Source organism: Poromitra crassiceps, assembly GCF_964638095.1.
Source record: "Poromitra crassiceps genome assembly, chromosome: 6".
Lineage (NCBI taxonomy): Eukaryota > Metazoa > Chordata > Actinopteri > Beryciformes > Melamphaidae > Poromitra > Poromitra crassiceps.
In genome coordinates, this window is record NC_139627.1 from 19,728,971 (window position 1) to 19,745,900 (window position 16,930).

Genomic DNA, 16,930 nt, shown 5'->3' on the forward strand with positions numbered 1-16,930 from the left:
ACAATAATAAGCAGCATGGAGTCATGTTGTAACTGAAAAGGAAACGTAATAATATATATTTATATATATAAACCAATATATTTGTACATAGCGTGTTTCAGTATTAACGTTCAAAAGGATATTAAGTGTTTAGGAAAATATAATGTATTTTTCTGTATTGCACATAGTCATACTATCACATGTTTTGCTGCGGTAAAGAACACGTTCCTGTGTGTTTCTGTGACCGCCTCTGGAAGAGTAGAAGAGGCGGGGCCATTTGTGACAGATTTGTGTGGGACCGTCCCATGCTCGCAGGACAGCTGTAATACTGTGCATCCTAGTGTGTGTGTGTGTGTGTGTGTGTGTGTGTGTGTGTGTGTGTGTGGTGTGTGCGTGGTGTGTGTGTGTGTGTGTGTGGTGTGGTGTGTGTGTGTGTGTGTGTGTGTGTGTGTGGTGTGGGTGTGCTTTGAGGTCTTTTTTTTTGGTGGCGAGCTTTCAAATGGCCGGTCAGGATGGAGAACGAGTAACACAAACCATTTTCTGAACACAGCGATATCTGTAACAACGACCTCAGAAGAAGAAGGAGAAGAAGAAAAAAGGCCAGTCTGCATCTTCACAGCTGAAAAAAACAACAAAACAAAAAACACCAAAAGCAAAAATTCGTCACAAAACAAAGGGAAGTAGATGAATCAAAACATATTGATTCTCTGACTCGCAAAATCGGATTCACTGCAAACGCAGACTTTGAAATTAAACATACTGATTATAAAAATTGAACGGTGCTGAATTTTGAATGGGATACACACACACACACACACTTTCTCACACCACAAGATCTTTTTCTGTGTGGCTGAATCAATGTAAGAACCGACTTGTTGAAACCTCAAAACGGACATTGATACTAAATCTGCAGGACATAGAGGCTCCGCCTCCTACCTGCAGAGACTTCACCCTCCAAGATGGCACTATACTGAATACAAGTGTGTGTGTGTGTGTGTGTGTGTGTGTGTGCCTAGCTTATTTCACAAAACCTGTGAAAGAGGTGTTACTTTTGTTCAGTCCCCTCTGTGTTTGATCCATGAGTTGCGTTTGCAGAGGCCGTAAACCGGTTCTGCCGTTCGACAGTCTCAGAGTGCAAAGCAGCTCAGGTAGAGCAGGAAGTGGCTCTGTGGACTTCCTGTGTCAAAAGGTCACCGTGGAGTGGCGGTGTTCCAGTCATCCGTAAGACCCGGGGTGGAATGAATGGGAAACGACAAGAGAGACGATCCGCTGGAAGAATCACCAGCAGTCCCCCGCTTCAATGTTCAACTGCTCCTCTCGACCTGTTTTGAACGAGTCTGCTCCTCTCGACCTGTTTTGAACGAGTCTGCTCCTCTTGGCCTGTTTTGGGATTTCTCAGTGTTTTCAGAACCACGCGCCCCTTGACCCTTGTCTCACGTAGCATGTTGTCTCTTGGTCCCACGTCAGGAGTTTTCTTTCGTTGTCTTTTTTTGAACTCGCTGTAGATTCCACACACGGTGGTTTCTGAATCAATCAGGTGTTTAGTTCATCCCGCTCTCTAAAGCACACGCATTCACACATGCCGGGTATGCACACACACACACACGCACGCACGCACACAGACACACACACACACCGGTGTAGCACGCATACACACACACATCCAGGAAGAGCAGTGTGATGAGCCTTGATTGGAGAGACGTCCGCCAGGGGGCGGGTCTAGACGTACACCGGCTCACACCCCTCCCCCTGCTCCTCCTCTTCCTCCTCGTCATCATCCTCTTCCTCCTCGTCCTCTTCTTCCTCCCGTTCCTCGTCCTCCTCCTCGGGGCCCGTGGCACCGGGCGGGCCCTGACCGGCCTGGGGCGGCTTGGGGTAGCGGAAGGGGCAGCCGTTGTCATCGAAGAACCTGCGGAAGGTGAACTCGTAGAAGGCGTGCTCAGGGTGCTTGCCGTGCGGTGAGCACAGCATGTCCCAGGCGCGGGTGCTGTCCCCGCTGTCCCCTGGCCCGCCCTCCTCCTCAACCGGGTCGAAGTTGGACGTATCCATGGGGTGGGCGATCTTGGGCCGGTAGGGGGCGGGCTGCTGCCGCAGGTTGCTGGAGAAGTCCATCTGGTCGAAGAAGGGGTGGGCCTTGATCTCACCGGCGCCGTTGCCCCCCAGCCGCTCCTCGGCGGAGCAGCAGAGGCGGGCGATGATGTCGACGGACTCGGGGCTCAGCTTCACCTGGGGGGGAACTGCCAGGGTGCTCTCCCAGTTGATGACCTGTGGAGGGGGGAGAGAGGCACCGTACATCAGGTTACAGCCAGTACAGCGTTGGCAGATACATAGGTTATCGTCTGTCAATTTGTCATGTGGTGTGTGTGTTCCTTTAGTTACTCAGTTGTGTGCATCCTAGGGCTGCAACTAACGATTATTTTCATTATCGATTAATCTGTCGATTATTTTCTTGACTAATCAATTAATCGTTTGGTCTAGAACGGTGGTTCTCAAACTTTTTTGGCTTCAGTACTCCCCTTCCCTGATTTCTCATTCCAACCCCCTTCACCCAACTACAACATTTTAGTTAGAAAACTGCAATAGAAAACTATAGCAATGAATGAATGATAAAGAATATTCACCTTATTATTTGCCCATATAAGGACGCTTCTACATGACGTCATTTTGTAATCGTCTTTCCGTTTTAGACACAGAAGTAGATGACACCTACCGTAGTAATTTTTAGACTTGCCAAAAAGCTGTTTTCAAGCAAAAAAAAAATGTTTTAAAATTTAAATATTTTTTGGGATGAGAGCGTAACATTCCAAATATGTGACCAGTTTATCAGAATAACGCCTATTTGGAAATATTTAACGAGCAGCGAGGACCGAGAGCGCTGGCTGTGTGACCCGTCGGACTAGCTAGTATCTGTCAACCCCTGTACTGGCAGTGAGAAAACGTGCTTTTGTAACTAACGTTAAATGCCGACCGGGTACCGCCATCGGCTCCTCGCAGCTGTAACGCTGAACATGTAACTGAAGTTGGCCGCAGTGTAGCTTCTGAATCTTGCCAAACCTAATTCATAGTGATGTTTTGTTTTGAAATTGGCTGCCAACTAGCGCTGAACCGGAAGAACAAATACAATTGCGTCATACAATACAACGCGGAAGAGAGAAAAAGTGGGCGAGGTGAATAAGGTGAATAACATTACAAAATAAGAAATGGAGTCAAAGAGTTGCAATTAGTGCCTCCCGAGCAGATTTATTTGCACCTTTCATTTATTTTCATGATTTATTCTTCCTTTTTCCATTTCTCCCTTTCTCTCAAGTACCCCTTGTAGTACCTCCACATACCCCTAGGGGTACGCGTACCCCAGTTTGGGAACCACTGGTCTATAAAATGTCATAAAATGGTGAGAAATATCAATCACTTTTTCCCCAAAGCCCAAGATGACATCCTCAAATGTTTCATTTTGTTCTGACCAACAGTCCACAACTCAAACATAATCAGTTTACTGTCCTAGAAGACTAAAGAAACCAGAAAATGTTTAAAGCATTTAAGAAGATGGCTCACACTTTGGGAATCACTGAATAATAGATTAATTGACTAATCGTTGCAGCTCGAGTACCTCCGTGCGTTTGGCTTGTGGGATTCTTGGGCGTTTCTTTCATTCATTCATTATCCAATAAAGTAATTAAACGTAGAGACATTCTTCTGTTATTACTGAACTTAATCTGAGTCTCAGTGGGCGTGGTTCTATTATTACTGACCTTAATCTGAGTCTCAGTGGGCGTGGGGGCCAGGAAGGGTGGCTGTCCCACCAGCATCTCGAACAGGATCACTCCCACGCTCCACCAGTCACACAGCTGGGTGTAACCTGCACACAACATGAGACCCACCAGCAGACATGTTTAGGTTAGTGTGTATGGCTCTGCTTGGAGGAAGGAAGATGTTGAGAATACTGGATATGAATAAGGGCCTTATTCATATCCAGTATTCTCAGTAAATAGAAAAAAGGAGCTTCTTGATGCTTATAGAAGGATTTAATGAAGAAGTAATGTACAGTTATACTTATTCAGTTAATAGAAAGTACATCTTCAAAAGAGAACAAGGGCACAAGGGACGCAACGCGTTTCAACCTCTGGTCTTCGTCAGGCTGTAGGCGGAAAAACCTTTTTTTTTTCGCTATTAACTGAATAAGTATAACTGTACATTACTTCTTCATTAAATCCTTCTATAAGCATCAAGAAGCTCCTTTTTTCTATTTACTGTTTATATTGGCCTGCTGAGCTATCTTGCCGCCACTTTTTTGACTTTTCCGTATCCAGTATTCTCAACATCTTCCTTCCTAAGGCACAGGGGGGATGTATCTTCACACACATACACACAAAAATACTACAACACACCTATCAGACATTAACATTCAGGGGACTATTATATTATATTTGTGTGCATGTATATTTCACCCTTGTATTGCTTACTACTGTCTACATGTACTGTACCGTTCCCGAGCACACTTGTCCCCAAATTGACCCCAGTTTCGGAACATTTGACGAGTGTGAACGTCCGTTCTGCGCCCGGGCGCGCAACAGGGAACCGTGACAGGATCCACTTGAAAAGGTGGTCTGTGGAGCGCTTTGGCGTGCCCGGGCACGGAACACTTGCGAGTGTGAAAGCCAACCGTTCCGAACCTCATAGACAACACAGAGGCGAGGAATAACTCCAGGCATACTAGTTGATGACGTGTGCACTCTGTTCCGTTTCCGAGTGCAGAAGAAATATTGTAATGTGAAAGCTGACCAGCGGGAAAGCAATCGTTCCCAGTGAGAAAGCAGCCTTAGTCTACTGTTCCATTTATTCTATGTCGTGCTGGATGCAAGTGTCTTTTTTTATTTTTTTTACAAAGATTTTACACCCACCAAGTACCAAATAGTAGTAAAGGTTTTCGATGGTGGATTAATTAATTAAGGTTATGCAATATGTCTCTGTATCAAACTACCTAATACAACTAGAAACTTGATGTTATTCCCTAACTCGGGTCGTAAATTCAATGTTTCACTCCATGATTTTATACATAAAAATAGCACTGAAAACCTTTTATTAATGTCTATTAATAACTTTGGTTGGTTAAAAATAAGTCTTTGCAGGTGAAGGTGTTCAGGGTTAGGTTTAGCTGAGCCAGAAAGGTAATTTCGGCAGCAGGATCTGTCTTCTCCTGGGTCTCCGTGCCACCCACCTTTGCGCAGCAGCACCTCGGGGGCAATGTAGTTAGGCGTGCCCACCAGGGAGTGAGCCAGGCAGCGTTGGTGCTGGCGGGTGGCGCGCTGCTCCAGGGTCATCAGCCGGTCGCCGCAGCGGCAGTTGGACACGTCGTCCCAGAAGTCACTGGGCTCCATGCTGTCCTGCCTGACGTGGCTCCCTGGAGACGAGACACGGGACAGGCCAACATGTCAGACTCCAAACACAACACACTCCCTGGACCAGCGGTAAGTAGCACTCTCCCTTCTCTCAACAATTACTGCTGCTGGGCCCATGAGCAAGGCACTGGAGCAACCCCCAACTGCTCCGATGAAGCCACAGCTGACTACCCGTTTTGGCACTTATATACTAATTTATTTATTGTGGGCACTTTTCTTTAATACTTTATTTTAACTTATTTATTATAATTAGAAATATGCAAAACATCCCTCTGTATACTACATTATATGTATCACATAGTCCTTAGTATGTGTTTTGTTGCTGTACTGTACATTAAGAATAGACCAACTAGTTCAATTAAGTGTGTGTGTGTGTGTGTGTGTGTGTGTGTGTGTGTGTGTGTGTGTGTGTTCGCTATATGATTAATCCTTACAGAATATCTGTGAAACTGTTGAGTGTTCATTTTTGCCTGTGTGTGTGTGTGTGTGTGTGTGAGTGTGTGTGTGTTCGCTATATGATTAATCCTTACAGAATATCTGTGAAACTGTTGAGTGTTCATTTTTGCCAGTGTGTGTGTGTGTGTGTGTGTGTGTGTGTGTGTGTGTGTGAGAGTGTGTGTGTGTGTGTGTGTGTGTGTGTGTGTGTGTGTGTGTGTGTGTGTGTGTGTGTGTGTGTGTGTGTGTGTGTGTGTGCATGTGTGTGTGTGTGTGTGTGTGTGTGTGTGTGTGTGTGTGTGTGTGTGTGTGTGTGTGTGTGTGCACTTTTGTGGCCATCCTCCACAACCCGCTTCGCGTACCTTTCTGGTAGTACTTGGAGTTGTGCGTCCAGCGGAAGCCGGTGCACAGGCCGAAGTCGGTCAGCTTGATGTGTCCGTCCAGGTCGATGAGGATGTTGTCGGGCTTGATGTCGCGGTGGATAAAGCCCATCTTGTGCACGCTCTCGATGGCCAGCGTCAGCTCCGCCACGTAGAAGCGCGCCAGCGGCTCGGGGAACACGCCCATGCGGATGAGCAGGCTCATCATGTCTCCTCCGGGGATGTAGTCCATGACGAAGTAGAGGCTGTCACGGTCCTGGAAGGAGTAGTAGAGCCGCACCACCCACTCGTTGTCCGCCTCCGCCAGGATGTCTCGCTCCGCCTTCACGTGGGCCACCTGGGGTCACAGCAACGGCTCATTCGATCTGGTTTCTATTACAAACGTCTCGTCGTCGACATCAAGTGATATCAGCCAAATTGTGAATGGAGCAATAATATCTGTGATCTAATATCACTCGTCACTGACTCTCAGCTCCACCTACTCTCTAGCCTGGTAAACCATCCCGACCACGTGAACTTTGACCTGTGGATCAGTCTGGCTTCCAGCCCGCCCCCAGCGATTTCCAGAAATTACAAAGTGCACCGGCCAATCAGGGATGCAAAACAGTATGGCAGCTAGAGATGAAACGTATGAAACATTCATATCACGATTATTGTGACCAAAATGATCACAGTTATCAGTATTATCACGGTATTGTTAAAATGTTCAAAAAGTACTGATACACTGAAATCATTTCACCAAGGCTGCATGCCTGCATCTGGGAGACTGTTGCTAACTTTGGTTGATGATGAACAGTATTTACAAAATACAATTCTGGGGGAATGAGTGTAATTTTTTGGCATGCAAATCTGTTAATTTTAAGATCTTGAATATTGCCACAAAATGTCATGTTCTCATTACGGCCCTTAAAAATCCTATATAATTTCAAACCTATTGGAGACTTATTTTCTCATTACGGGGAGCTGACAGTGGTTTTGTGTGTGTGAGCAAGTAGCAATGAGTGCAGTGTTTACATGTGCAGTAATAAACCAATCATCATCTGATTTATGGAGTTACCAGGTTTTTCAACTGGTCAATGTCATCAGCATAGTCTGAAAACGTCAATGGAAAAATGAATGGGGAAAGAAATCCCTTAGGCCCCATGCCGAACCCGGAAGAGGGCATGACTTTGGCACAACAGCATCACCATCATGCTGACCTGGTTGCGGTTGAGAACGTCCTTCTTGCGCAGAGTCTTCATGGCGTACAGGGCGCCGGTGTCCACCTTACGCGTCAGGCACACCTCCCCGAAGGCGCCGATGCCCAGCGTCTTGATCTTCACAAACATGGACTTGTCCATTTTGGCGCGGCGCAGACGGTTGTAGTTGGACTCTTTCTGATTGAGCATCTTCCTCATCTGTTCCTGCTCTGCTTCCGATAGGCCAGCCTGGGCAGGAAGGGGCGGAGTTAAAGAGAACAGACAGAAGGTGAGTAAACAATCCCGTTTAACACCAGCTTACGAGGGTATAACTATAAACGTTTCAACAGCAGGTTCAAAAACAAGTACATTTTTCCTTTCTGATTATTTATGACGTGAAAAGCGTGGCGGGAGCTGAACTTGGTGCCCTGACCTTATGGTCAAACTCAAGTCTTTCTGTTAGCCGTCTAGCCGAGGCAAATTCTGTCTCCTCTCAAAGTGCCGTTCAATCACTTTGAAGAGGGTCAAGAGGGCAGAGGCCAAAGTAATGAATAATGATTTAGGACAAGCTCACACAAATACTACAACTATGAACTCGCTGACTTCTCATTCACAGACACAGGTCTCTGTCTAAAACAAACTCCTGAGGCACACTTCACTGCTTTTTACAATCCTTGTTTTCACTCTCATCAAGTAGAGGAGACAAAAAGTCTCTCCCATTTTCAAAGCATGATTTCAGGAGGCTTTCTGAGGACAGAAAGTATCACTGAGCTCATTAAGAAAGCCCCCAGGAGCAGCTTATGAATGCAATGTTGCAAATTGTAGTCAAGGATTCATGACTTTTTTTCACGGCATAATGAAGCAGTAGCTTCCTGAATATGTTTTGCTGTGACCAGCTGCTCTATAGCTCGCTCTGTTGGTTGGTCCACAAAAATGTCTCCACCCTGTGGCGGGCACAGTTTTTGCCCTAGGAGGCTGAAATTTGCCATGGATGTCACGTGCGTGTGTGTCTGAAAAGGTGTTTGTGTTCATGCCAATTGGTTAAAAGGGGGCAGTGGAAATGCAGGGTGGCAGAGGCAGAGTAGGGCGGGTCCTGCCCCTACCATCCTGCGGTGGGGTGTGTGGTCCTGCCCCTACCATCCTGCGGTGGGGTGTGTGGTCCTGCCCCTACCATCCTGCGGTGGGGTGTGTGTGCGGGAATACATGAATGCGTGGATGCATGTGCATACGTGGTCACAGCTATTGCAAATCCCTGCTTGTTTTTTGTTTTTTTTACTTATGATTTTATTGATCTTTCAATAAACATATAAAACAAACAAAAACATAGAAAACACAAAAACAGATGGCATATTCATACAAACATATAGGCATTCATTCACATATACAGTTCCAGTTTTATACATGATTACAAATAATGATTAAATTAGCTTTCTTCAGTTAATGGTAGCAAAGACTTTAAGACAATAAGATTGATAGAAAAAAGGGGAAGAGGGGGGAGGCCCCCATTTCTAAGTGTCCTTAGTCGTTTCTTCTACATAGTCGATCCATTTTCCACATTTCTTCTCAAATCCCACTACGTTTAGTCTTAGGATGAAAGTGAGCTTTTCCATTTGAAAAATGTCAGTGACTATTTGAAACCAATTTTCTATGCTTGGGGGATCCGTTTGCAGCCATTTACGTGTGATGGCCTTTTTCCCTGCCACTATAAAGACTTTCAATAAATAAGCATCACTCCTCGGGATGTCATCCGGAATGTCCCCCAGGCACAAGGTAAGGCAAGTATTCGGTATTTGTAATTTCAAGATCTCGAGTATTTTGTCCCAGACACCACTCCAAAAAGGCAAATCCCTGCTTGTTTTAAATAGATATATTAGGCCACTTAAAATGAGAGACACGTGACTTATGGAGATTGAATGTGCGACCATGCGAACTGTCTCCCTGCTGCTTCCTGATGACTATTGAGAGGATTCAGCTGCTAAGTCATATAAAGGAGAGCTGTGTGTCTCGTCTTACCTTGGACATCTCTTGCTCCAGCTGCAGCCTGCGGTTCAGCTTCTGCTGGTGGGTCTTCATCACGTTCTCTATGTGCTGCTCCATGTAGAACTTGAAGGCGAAAGGCGAGTAGCTCTTGATGCGAGACTCCCTCTTCTCCTCGTCGCGCCCGTTCTTCCTCACCGGGACGGGCGACGTCTGGATCTGCTTCTTGTCTTTCACCATTTTCTCTCCCTTGCCCGTCTTGGTCTTGTCCTTCACCTGCTGGCTCTCCTCTGCCTTCCCGCTCCCTCCGCTGCCGCCGCGTGTGTTTCTGTGGGCGGGGCCGCTGAGCTCCTGAGCTCCGCACATGGCCCCGGCTCCCTCCAGGGGCCCGGGCTCGCCGGCCGCCCCGGACATGAGCAGGGTTTTGGGGTAAGGAGGCGGAGGGCATCGTGGCTCCTGAGCGGGCTCCAGGGAGTAGGGCTCCTCTGGCATGTAGGCCAGTGGCTCTGCTGTGTCCTGGGCCCCCATCCACCCCGGGTGGCATGGCCCCACTGCCGTCTTGGGCTCCGGCCGCATCACCCGGATGCTCTTCACCGGCTGCTGGATGGGCGGTGACGTCACGGCCGTGATGGTGTTGGGAGGGCCGAGGGAGGGATCCTGTTTCCCGCCTGTAGGGGGAGCGGCCATGGCGGGCCGGACGCTGGTGGCAGAGCGGTTGTTGAAGGAGTTGGTCCTGCTGGGGACACGCACCTCCCCCCTGAAGGGGCCCTGGGGCTGGGGCTGCCGGGCCGGGGGGGCTCCCTCAGGGCCTGGCGGCCCAGCCCAGTGATGCTCGTACAGGTCCAGGTTGAGGCTGGCCCTGCTGGGCGTCATCAGGCCCTGGGGAAGGTCAGAGAAATCTGGCCCCATGCCGGCCGCCCCGCCGGGGGAGCGCGACATCATGTGCACCTGGTGGGAGGTGGGGCTGGCCTGGCGTGGGTGGGAGTGGGGGCCTAGGTACAGGTTGGCAGGGTAGCCTCCTCCTCCCCCTGGGACGTTCGGGACCATGGCCCCTTTCCCCTGCATGTTTACGTAGTTGTCTGGGGGTGCCATAGGGGGTGGAGCCATCTTGTTCTGAAAGGAGGCGCTCCTCTTGACTCCGTAGCCCGCAGGCTCCATCATGTGCGGCCTGGCGTGGCTGTAGTCATAGTGGGGGCCGGGCACGGCGCCCGGTGGCTGCAGAGGCTGGCCCGGGACGCCAGGGTAGCTCATCATGGGCCCGTGCTGCTCCATGCCGCCTGGGTAGCCCTTCTGCTGCGCTCCGGGGGGGTACATGGTGCCGCCCGGGTTGCTCTGGCCGGCCATTGTCGGGGGATAGGTGCCCATACTGGGAGGTCGACCCATCGGGTTTCCCATGGCGGGACCCTGTGGTGCACCAGAGGGGGTCATCATGTAGTTCATTACGGGAGGAGCGCCCATGTATGGCCCCTCTGGGCCATACGCTGCCCCGTCATACATGGGAGCCCCCATCTGGTGGTATGGTGGCATGGCACCCGCCTCGCCTGGGGCCTCCAGCACCGGCCGGTGGTCCATTGAATTTGGCATGCCACCTTTTCATGAAAGGACAAGGAATCAGAATGGTTTTAATATTAAGCTTGTTCTGCCATTTAATTTGCTATGGCAAAACAGAACTGGTTCAATTAGTAACACAAACATTTATGTATGTATATGTACAGTATGTATGAAATGAAGAATGTTTAGAAAACCCAATTCCTGTCTGTGTACTGATTTTTCTGCCCCTGCCCCCTTTTATTACACACGGATCTTTAAAATCAGCTGAATATGTGATATCATAAGTTGAAAGGAAATGGCAGTGTGTGTCTTTGCTTGATGTTCCAGTAAATACCTTCTCACTAAAGTCAAGTCATGGACAAAATGCTTTAAATTTCTTAAATCCAGGGTCAGATTTCCCTGGTGAAGGCAACTTTTTTCCTAAACACATTAGGTAGCCATAGCAGTAGCGGCCTTTAACTTGAACACATAAGAGCCTTGGTTTCCTGATGTTTGAATGTAAAATCATGAACCAAAACAACCTGCTGTGTTTGTACCTGGTGAAGTCTGTTTGATGACGCGGACGATGAGCTCGTTGCGCGGGTCGAGGTAACCCATCTTACTGATGTACTCCAAGGCCGCTTCGATGTTTCTGCTTCCTGTCTGTTTCAATGCCCGCACTGCCATCTCCTGTGGCACGCACACGCACACGCAACACACACACGCAACACACACACACACACGCGTCGCACACACACACGCGCAACACACACACACACACACACACACACACAAAAGCCGAGGGTTAAAAACACTTTGGCCCAGTAGGCGTCCATGCACCTGCATCCTCTCCAGATGGGGTCAGGTACCAGCGACTTCCTGCCCCTGTCCCAACAACAACACCCAGCTGACACGGCAGCCCACACAAACAACACGCTCAAAGCAGACAGATGTGGTCAAGCAGAAGGAGTGTCTTTAAATGACTGAGCCACAGCCACACACCAGGAGGCGCTCACAGGACTATTTGCAAATGGCTGTGATTATTTTTGAAGTGGATGGTTTCTGTAGAGGCTGGGTGTGGTGCTGCTGTCTGCCTCAGGGGGGCAAGCATGCGCTGGCTGCACCAGCTGTGATGGCATCAAGCCTCAAAATTCGCCTATCCAATTCCTGATGGCTGACATTGGCATCCACTCCAGTTTGTGAACGGGAAAAAGTAAAAAATAGGGCATTCCTTGTATGAAAAAAATATATATATATCATTTAAGTTTTTATGTGCACTTCCTGAAGAAGATAACGTGTAAATTGGTGCCTGAATGCTTTGTGGCATTTTGTTGACTTTTCTTGTTTGCATTTTTTGGGGCCCTGCTTTTCCAACTATCTTTGATTGAATGGGAAAAATTAACAAGATGCCAAATGTGGCATACAAATATCACACTATTTCTTTTAAGCATATAGTATACATGAAAATGCTAAGAAGTGTTTACATTCAAATAGCCTGTTTATCGTCTGTTTGTTGGGGACTTGACCAAATGAGGGGCAGGGGAGCGGGACTAACAATACAATACACTTCCAGTCTCTTGCATTTTGGAGCTTTAAGCCTCTATTACAGGGATACTCAACTTGCTTTGCCCGGGGGCCACTTTCGTGAAATGATAGAAGGCCAGGGGCCAGTTAATAAACAAACAATATACATTTTTGTGTAGCGGATTGTAGGTTTTTGGGGTGTCAGCCGGAGTTTAGTCTGACAATGTTGTGCACACCGGATAGATAGTTAGGTTAAGTACAGACATAGGTGCCTGGGTAGCGAGCAGACGGCGGTATTTGACAATTTAGCAGCTTAAATCATAGATTATTGAAAGATATTCCATATTCCAGACTGAAATGCTATAACAGAAGTGGAGTATTGGCCAGAATGACATGAACATTTGGACACTTATTCAGCGGGTATCTTGCATGTGGCGTTCAGGACAGGTGCACTGTAAAAAAGAAATGTGGCCGCATGTGGCCCGCGGGCCGCAAGTTGAGTATCACTGCTCTAATACATCAACAGCATAACGATCCATGTACTGTATGCTATATAGCTAACACAGACAGCTACATAAGGTAAGGATGCTAACAAACATTACATGAACAACATCAGGTTCCTTAGAACGCCCCAGAGCAAGTACTGAAATCACACTGGTAAAGAAATGTCTATGTTTTTTCTTTGGTTTCAATTTATTCTATCCAAATGTAGTCGATTTATTCTGCATAGTAATAAAACATACGGTAATAAAAAACAATTGTGTTAAAATATGATGATAAAAAAACGGTTTATTTTATTCTCGTTGATTCTATTACATTCAAGTTTATAGCCCAGGTGGCTTTCATTAGCCTACTAATCCTTGCAGTGCTATGTGTCAGCGTGATATATACTCTTCCATCTTGTAAAATGTCAACTTGACTTGTATATTGGGCCCTGCCAGTGAGGAGACTGCCTTTCCAACAGTGTGTTTGCTTGTGAGAAGCCTTAGCTGTCTCCACAGGTGGAGCAGGGCCTGGAAACTTCTGCCTCAACAGGTGGGTGATTGGAAAGCTCTGGAGGTATGTAGGTCACCTATCTGAAAAATGTGGGTTAACCGCGCCGGCCAGAGCTCTTCAACGAGACGGCCGGACTATTTGTGATCCAGACACGGGAGAAAATGCGAAACTCGCAGAGCATTCCTGCTAGTTTACTGCCTTTTATTAAACCATGCCAATCATTCCTTTAGCCACTTTGTTCATTTAAAGCAGGAGATGTTAGAAGCTGCTCAGCTCGCCATCCAAATGAGAAACCGATCACAACAGGGGCCAGGCTCCTTCACACAACGTGCACATTTTGGTTCATAGTTTGAGAAACTAGGATTTAAAATGAAGATAATAAAAAAGGTACCGGTAAATGGGGGAAAAAACGCTTAACAACTGACAGTTTTCATGTTCCACTCTGAATCCTGTGCATGCTCTTGGCAACAGCACAAACTGAAACAAATGAATTCAAACTCAAATTTTTGACAATTAGTTGATTTGTAATGTTGTAATTAGGCTTGGGCGGTAATGTCACCAAGCCAAATCCCTGTGCATTAATTGGAGCTATGACTCCATGTCTTGCCTTATCACGCGAAATCTGTCCGTGAGGCACAATGTACAAAATATCATGGATTCACCTCATCAGTGGAAGAGCAAAAGTGTCTGTAATATGGTGTGCACCATGTGTATGTTGTGTTGATTTGACATGAAGTGTGTTTATTAGAAACCTTGGCTGCAAACCAGAGGCCGTAAAGATGACAAACTGCCTCCAACTGAACTAATTGGTGTCTCTGTCTCAAACCAGCAGCAGAGTGGAGATCATCAGGCTGTCTCTCTCCTCTCTAACCAGCAGCAGAGTGGAGATCATCAGGCTGTCTCTCTCCTCTCTAACCAGCAGCAGAGTGGAGATCATCAGGCTGTCTCTCTCCTCTCTAACCAGCAGCAGAGTGGAGATCATCAGGCTGTCTCTCTCCTCTCTAACCAGCAGCAGAGTGGAGATCATCAGGCTGTCTCTCTCCTCTCTAACCAGCAGCAGAGTGGAGATCATCAGGCTGTCTCTCTCCTCTCTAACCAGCAGCAGAGTGGAGATCATCAGGCTGTCTCTCTCCTCTCTAACCAGCAGCAGAGTGGAGATCATCAGGCTGTCTCTCTCCTCTCTAACCAGCAGCAGAGTGGAGACCATCAGGCTGTCTCTCTCCTTTCTAACCAGCAGCAGAGTGGAGATCATCAGGCTGTCTCTCTCCTCTCTAACCAGCAGCAGAGTGGAGATCATCAGGCTGTCTCTCTCCTCTCAAACCAGCAGCAGAGTGGAGATCATCAGGCTGTCTCTCTCCTCTCTAACCAGCAGCAGAGTGGAGATCATCAGGCTGTCTCTCTCCTCTCTAACCAGCAGCAGAGTGGAGATCATCAGGCTGTCTCTCTCCTCTCTAACCAGCAACAGAGTGGAGACCATCAGGCTGTCTCTCTCCTCTCTAACCAGCAGCAGAGTGGAGATCATCAGGCTGTCTCTCTCCTCTCTAACCAGCAGCAGAGTGGAGACCATCAGGCTGTCTCTCTCCTCTCTAACCAGCAGCAGAGTGGAGACCATCAGGGTGTCTCTCTCCTCTCTAACCAGCAGCAGAGTGGAGACCATCAGGGTGTCTCTCTCCTCTCTAACCAGCAGCAGAGTGGAGACCATCAGGCTGTCTCTCTCCTCTCTAACCAGCAGCAGAGTGGAGACCATCAGGCTGTCTCTCTCCTCTCTAACCAGCAGCAGAGTGGAGATCATCAGGCTGTCTCTCTCCTCTCTAACCAGCAGCAGAGTGGAGACCATCAGGCTGTCTCTCTCCTCTCTAACCAGCAGCAGAGTGGAGACCATCAGGGTGTCTCTCTCCTCTCTAACCAGCAGCAGAGTGGAGATCATCAGGCTGTCTCTCTCCTCTCTAACCAGGCGACCCACACCTAGATAAGGAAATCCCCCTGAATGGCATTATGACCTCACCACACAGACATGTCAGCCCCGGCCCATCGCCACTCAGCCGCGCATGCCCCCCGCTGGCAGGGAGAGGACTAACACCACATGTATAGTTATGGTATACATTAAAAACACAAATGCTGAATCTCTGAAGCCGTCTTATTATTGTACAATATGCATTGTATTTTAATAGGCAATTGCACTTCTCCTAAAGTATGTGATATTGTGTGTTTTTAATCTGCAAAATAAATTGCCTCAACGAGGGAAAAATACAATCCCTTTACAGTGACTTGCAGTGAGGGCTTACTGTACATTCTTGAATCCTGTATTTGATTGGGTGATTCCACTTGTCCCATGTGATATTAATTGCGTTGAGTGTTGTTGACATAACTTTTGTCTGCAGTAACTGTTTTTAAGCTGCAAAACAAATGACCTCACCTCAGTGCTGAGCACATGCACGTTTTTTCAAACAGCTGCAACAAAATACTCCTGTGAGCCCTGTGAGGAGGATCATGTAAATCAGGGTGGTGAGATAGCAGCAGAGGAGAGAGTGGAGAGAGGTTTGATCCTCGCGGGGGCCATTTTGGGTCGGTTGTGCCTGCAGTTTCTGAGAGAGACTGTGCCGGGAGGAAACCACATCCAACAGCAATGGGTTTAAAAACAGGCAACAGCCCGGAAACGCCTGGGCAACACACATTCTATGCCTTCTGTACTCTGTACTGTGTGTGTGTGTGTGTGTGTGTGTGTCCATCAGTGCATGAGGGTGTCTATATAAATACGCTGCTGGCTGCAGCACGCCTCCCGTCTCACAGTCGATGTAAACGCACTGCATCATTCACCTCTCTCTCTCTCTCTCTCTCTCTCTCTCACACACACACACACAGGAAATGGAGTATAAACTGTGTGTGTGTGTGTGTGTGTGTGTGTGTGTGTGTGTGTGTGTGTGTGTGTGTGTGTGTGTGTGTGTGTGTGTGTGTGTGTGTGTTGCATTCCTGCGTAGCCAGCAGAGAGTGCTGGCTGCCTGGTATTGTCACATTCTGTCTCATATGTTTCTCTAAATCGCTCTCTCTCCCTGCTCTAGAAGGTCTCTCTCTCTCTCTCTCTCTCTCTTTAAAGCTGTCTCTCTCTCCTTGTGTAGGTCTCTTAAGGCACTATATGTGATTTTGGATGAAAGATTGAGTCAACGCGGTTCTCATCCCATGACAACTGTTGCCAAAAAACTAATTCTTAAGGAATGGAAGTCCCCCTCTTCACCCTCTTTCCAATTGTGGTTGATGGACATGATCTCTGTTATACGGATGGAGAGACTCAGGTTCCTGAGAACCAACTCACTTAGAAAATGTGTAACTATATGGGACCTGTTTTTAGTCTACCTTGATGAGGTTAGTCTACCTCGATGAGGTTAGCCTACCTCGATGAGGTTAGCCTACCTCGATGAGGTTAGTCTACCTCGATGAGGTTAGTCTACCTCGATGAGGTTAGTCTACCTCGATGAGGTTAGCCTACCTCGATGAGGTTAGGGGCGACGGGTGACTCGCCCTATTTCCTATAGACCCC

The 16,930-nt window shown here is 47.7% G+C and overlaps 1 protein-coding gene across 1 annotated transcript in view; it reads right to left on the reverse strand.

Annotated features, from left to right (window-relative positions):
- Window positions 1-26: 26 nt before the first annotated feature.
- Window positions 27-16,930, reverse strand: part of lats2 (large tumor suppressor kinase 2) — a gene marked incomplete at its 5' end in the record, with an annotated part of 26,704 nt that continues 9,800 nt past the window's right edge. Inside the window, 7 exons of the mRNA XM_083639130.1 lie at window positions 27-2,244; window positions 3,729-3,835; window positions 5,195-5,377; window positions 6,173-6,527; window positions 7,390-7,617; window positions 9,382-10,934; window positions 11,433-11,565. Coding sequence (XP_083495256.1) covers window positions 1,699-2,244; window positions 3,729-3,835; window positions 5,195-5,377; window positions 6,173-6,527; window positions 7,390-7,617; window positions 9,382-10,934; window positions 11,433-11,565 — 3,105 coding nt within the window. The 3' untranslated portion in view covers window positions 27-1,698. The remainder of the gene's footprint in view (window positions 2,245-3,728; window positions 3,836-5,194; window positions 5,378-6,172; window positions 6,528-7,389; window positions 7,618-9,381; window positions 10,935-11,432; window positions 11,566-16,930) is intronic.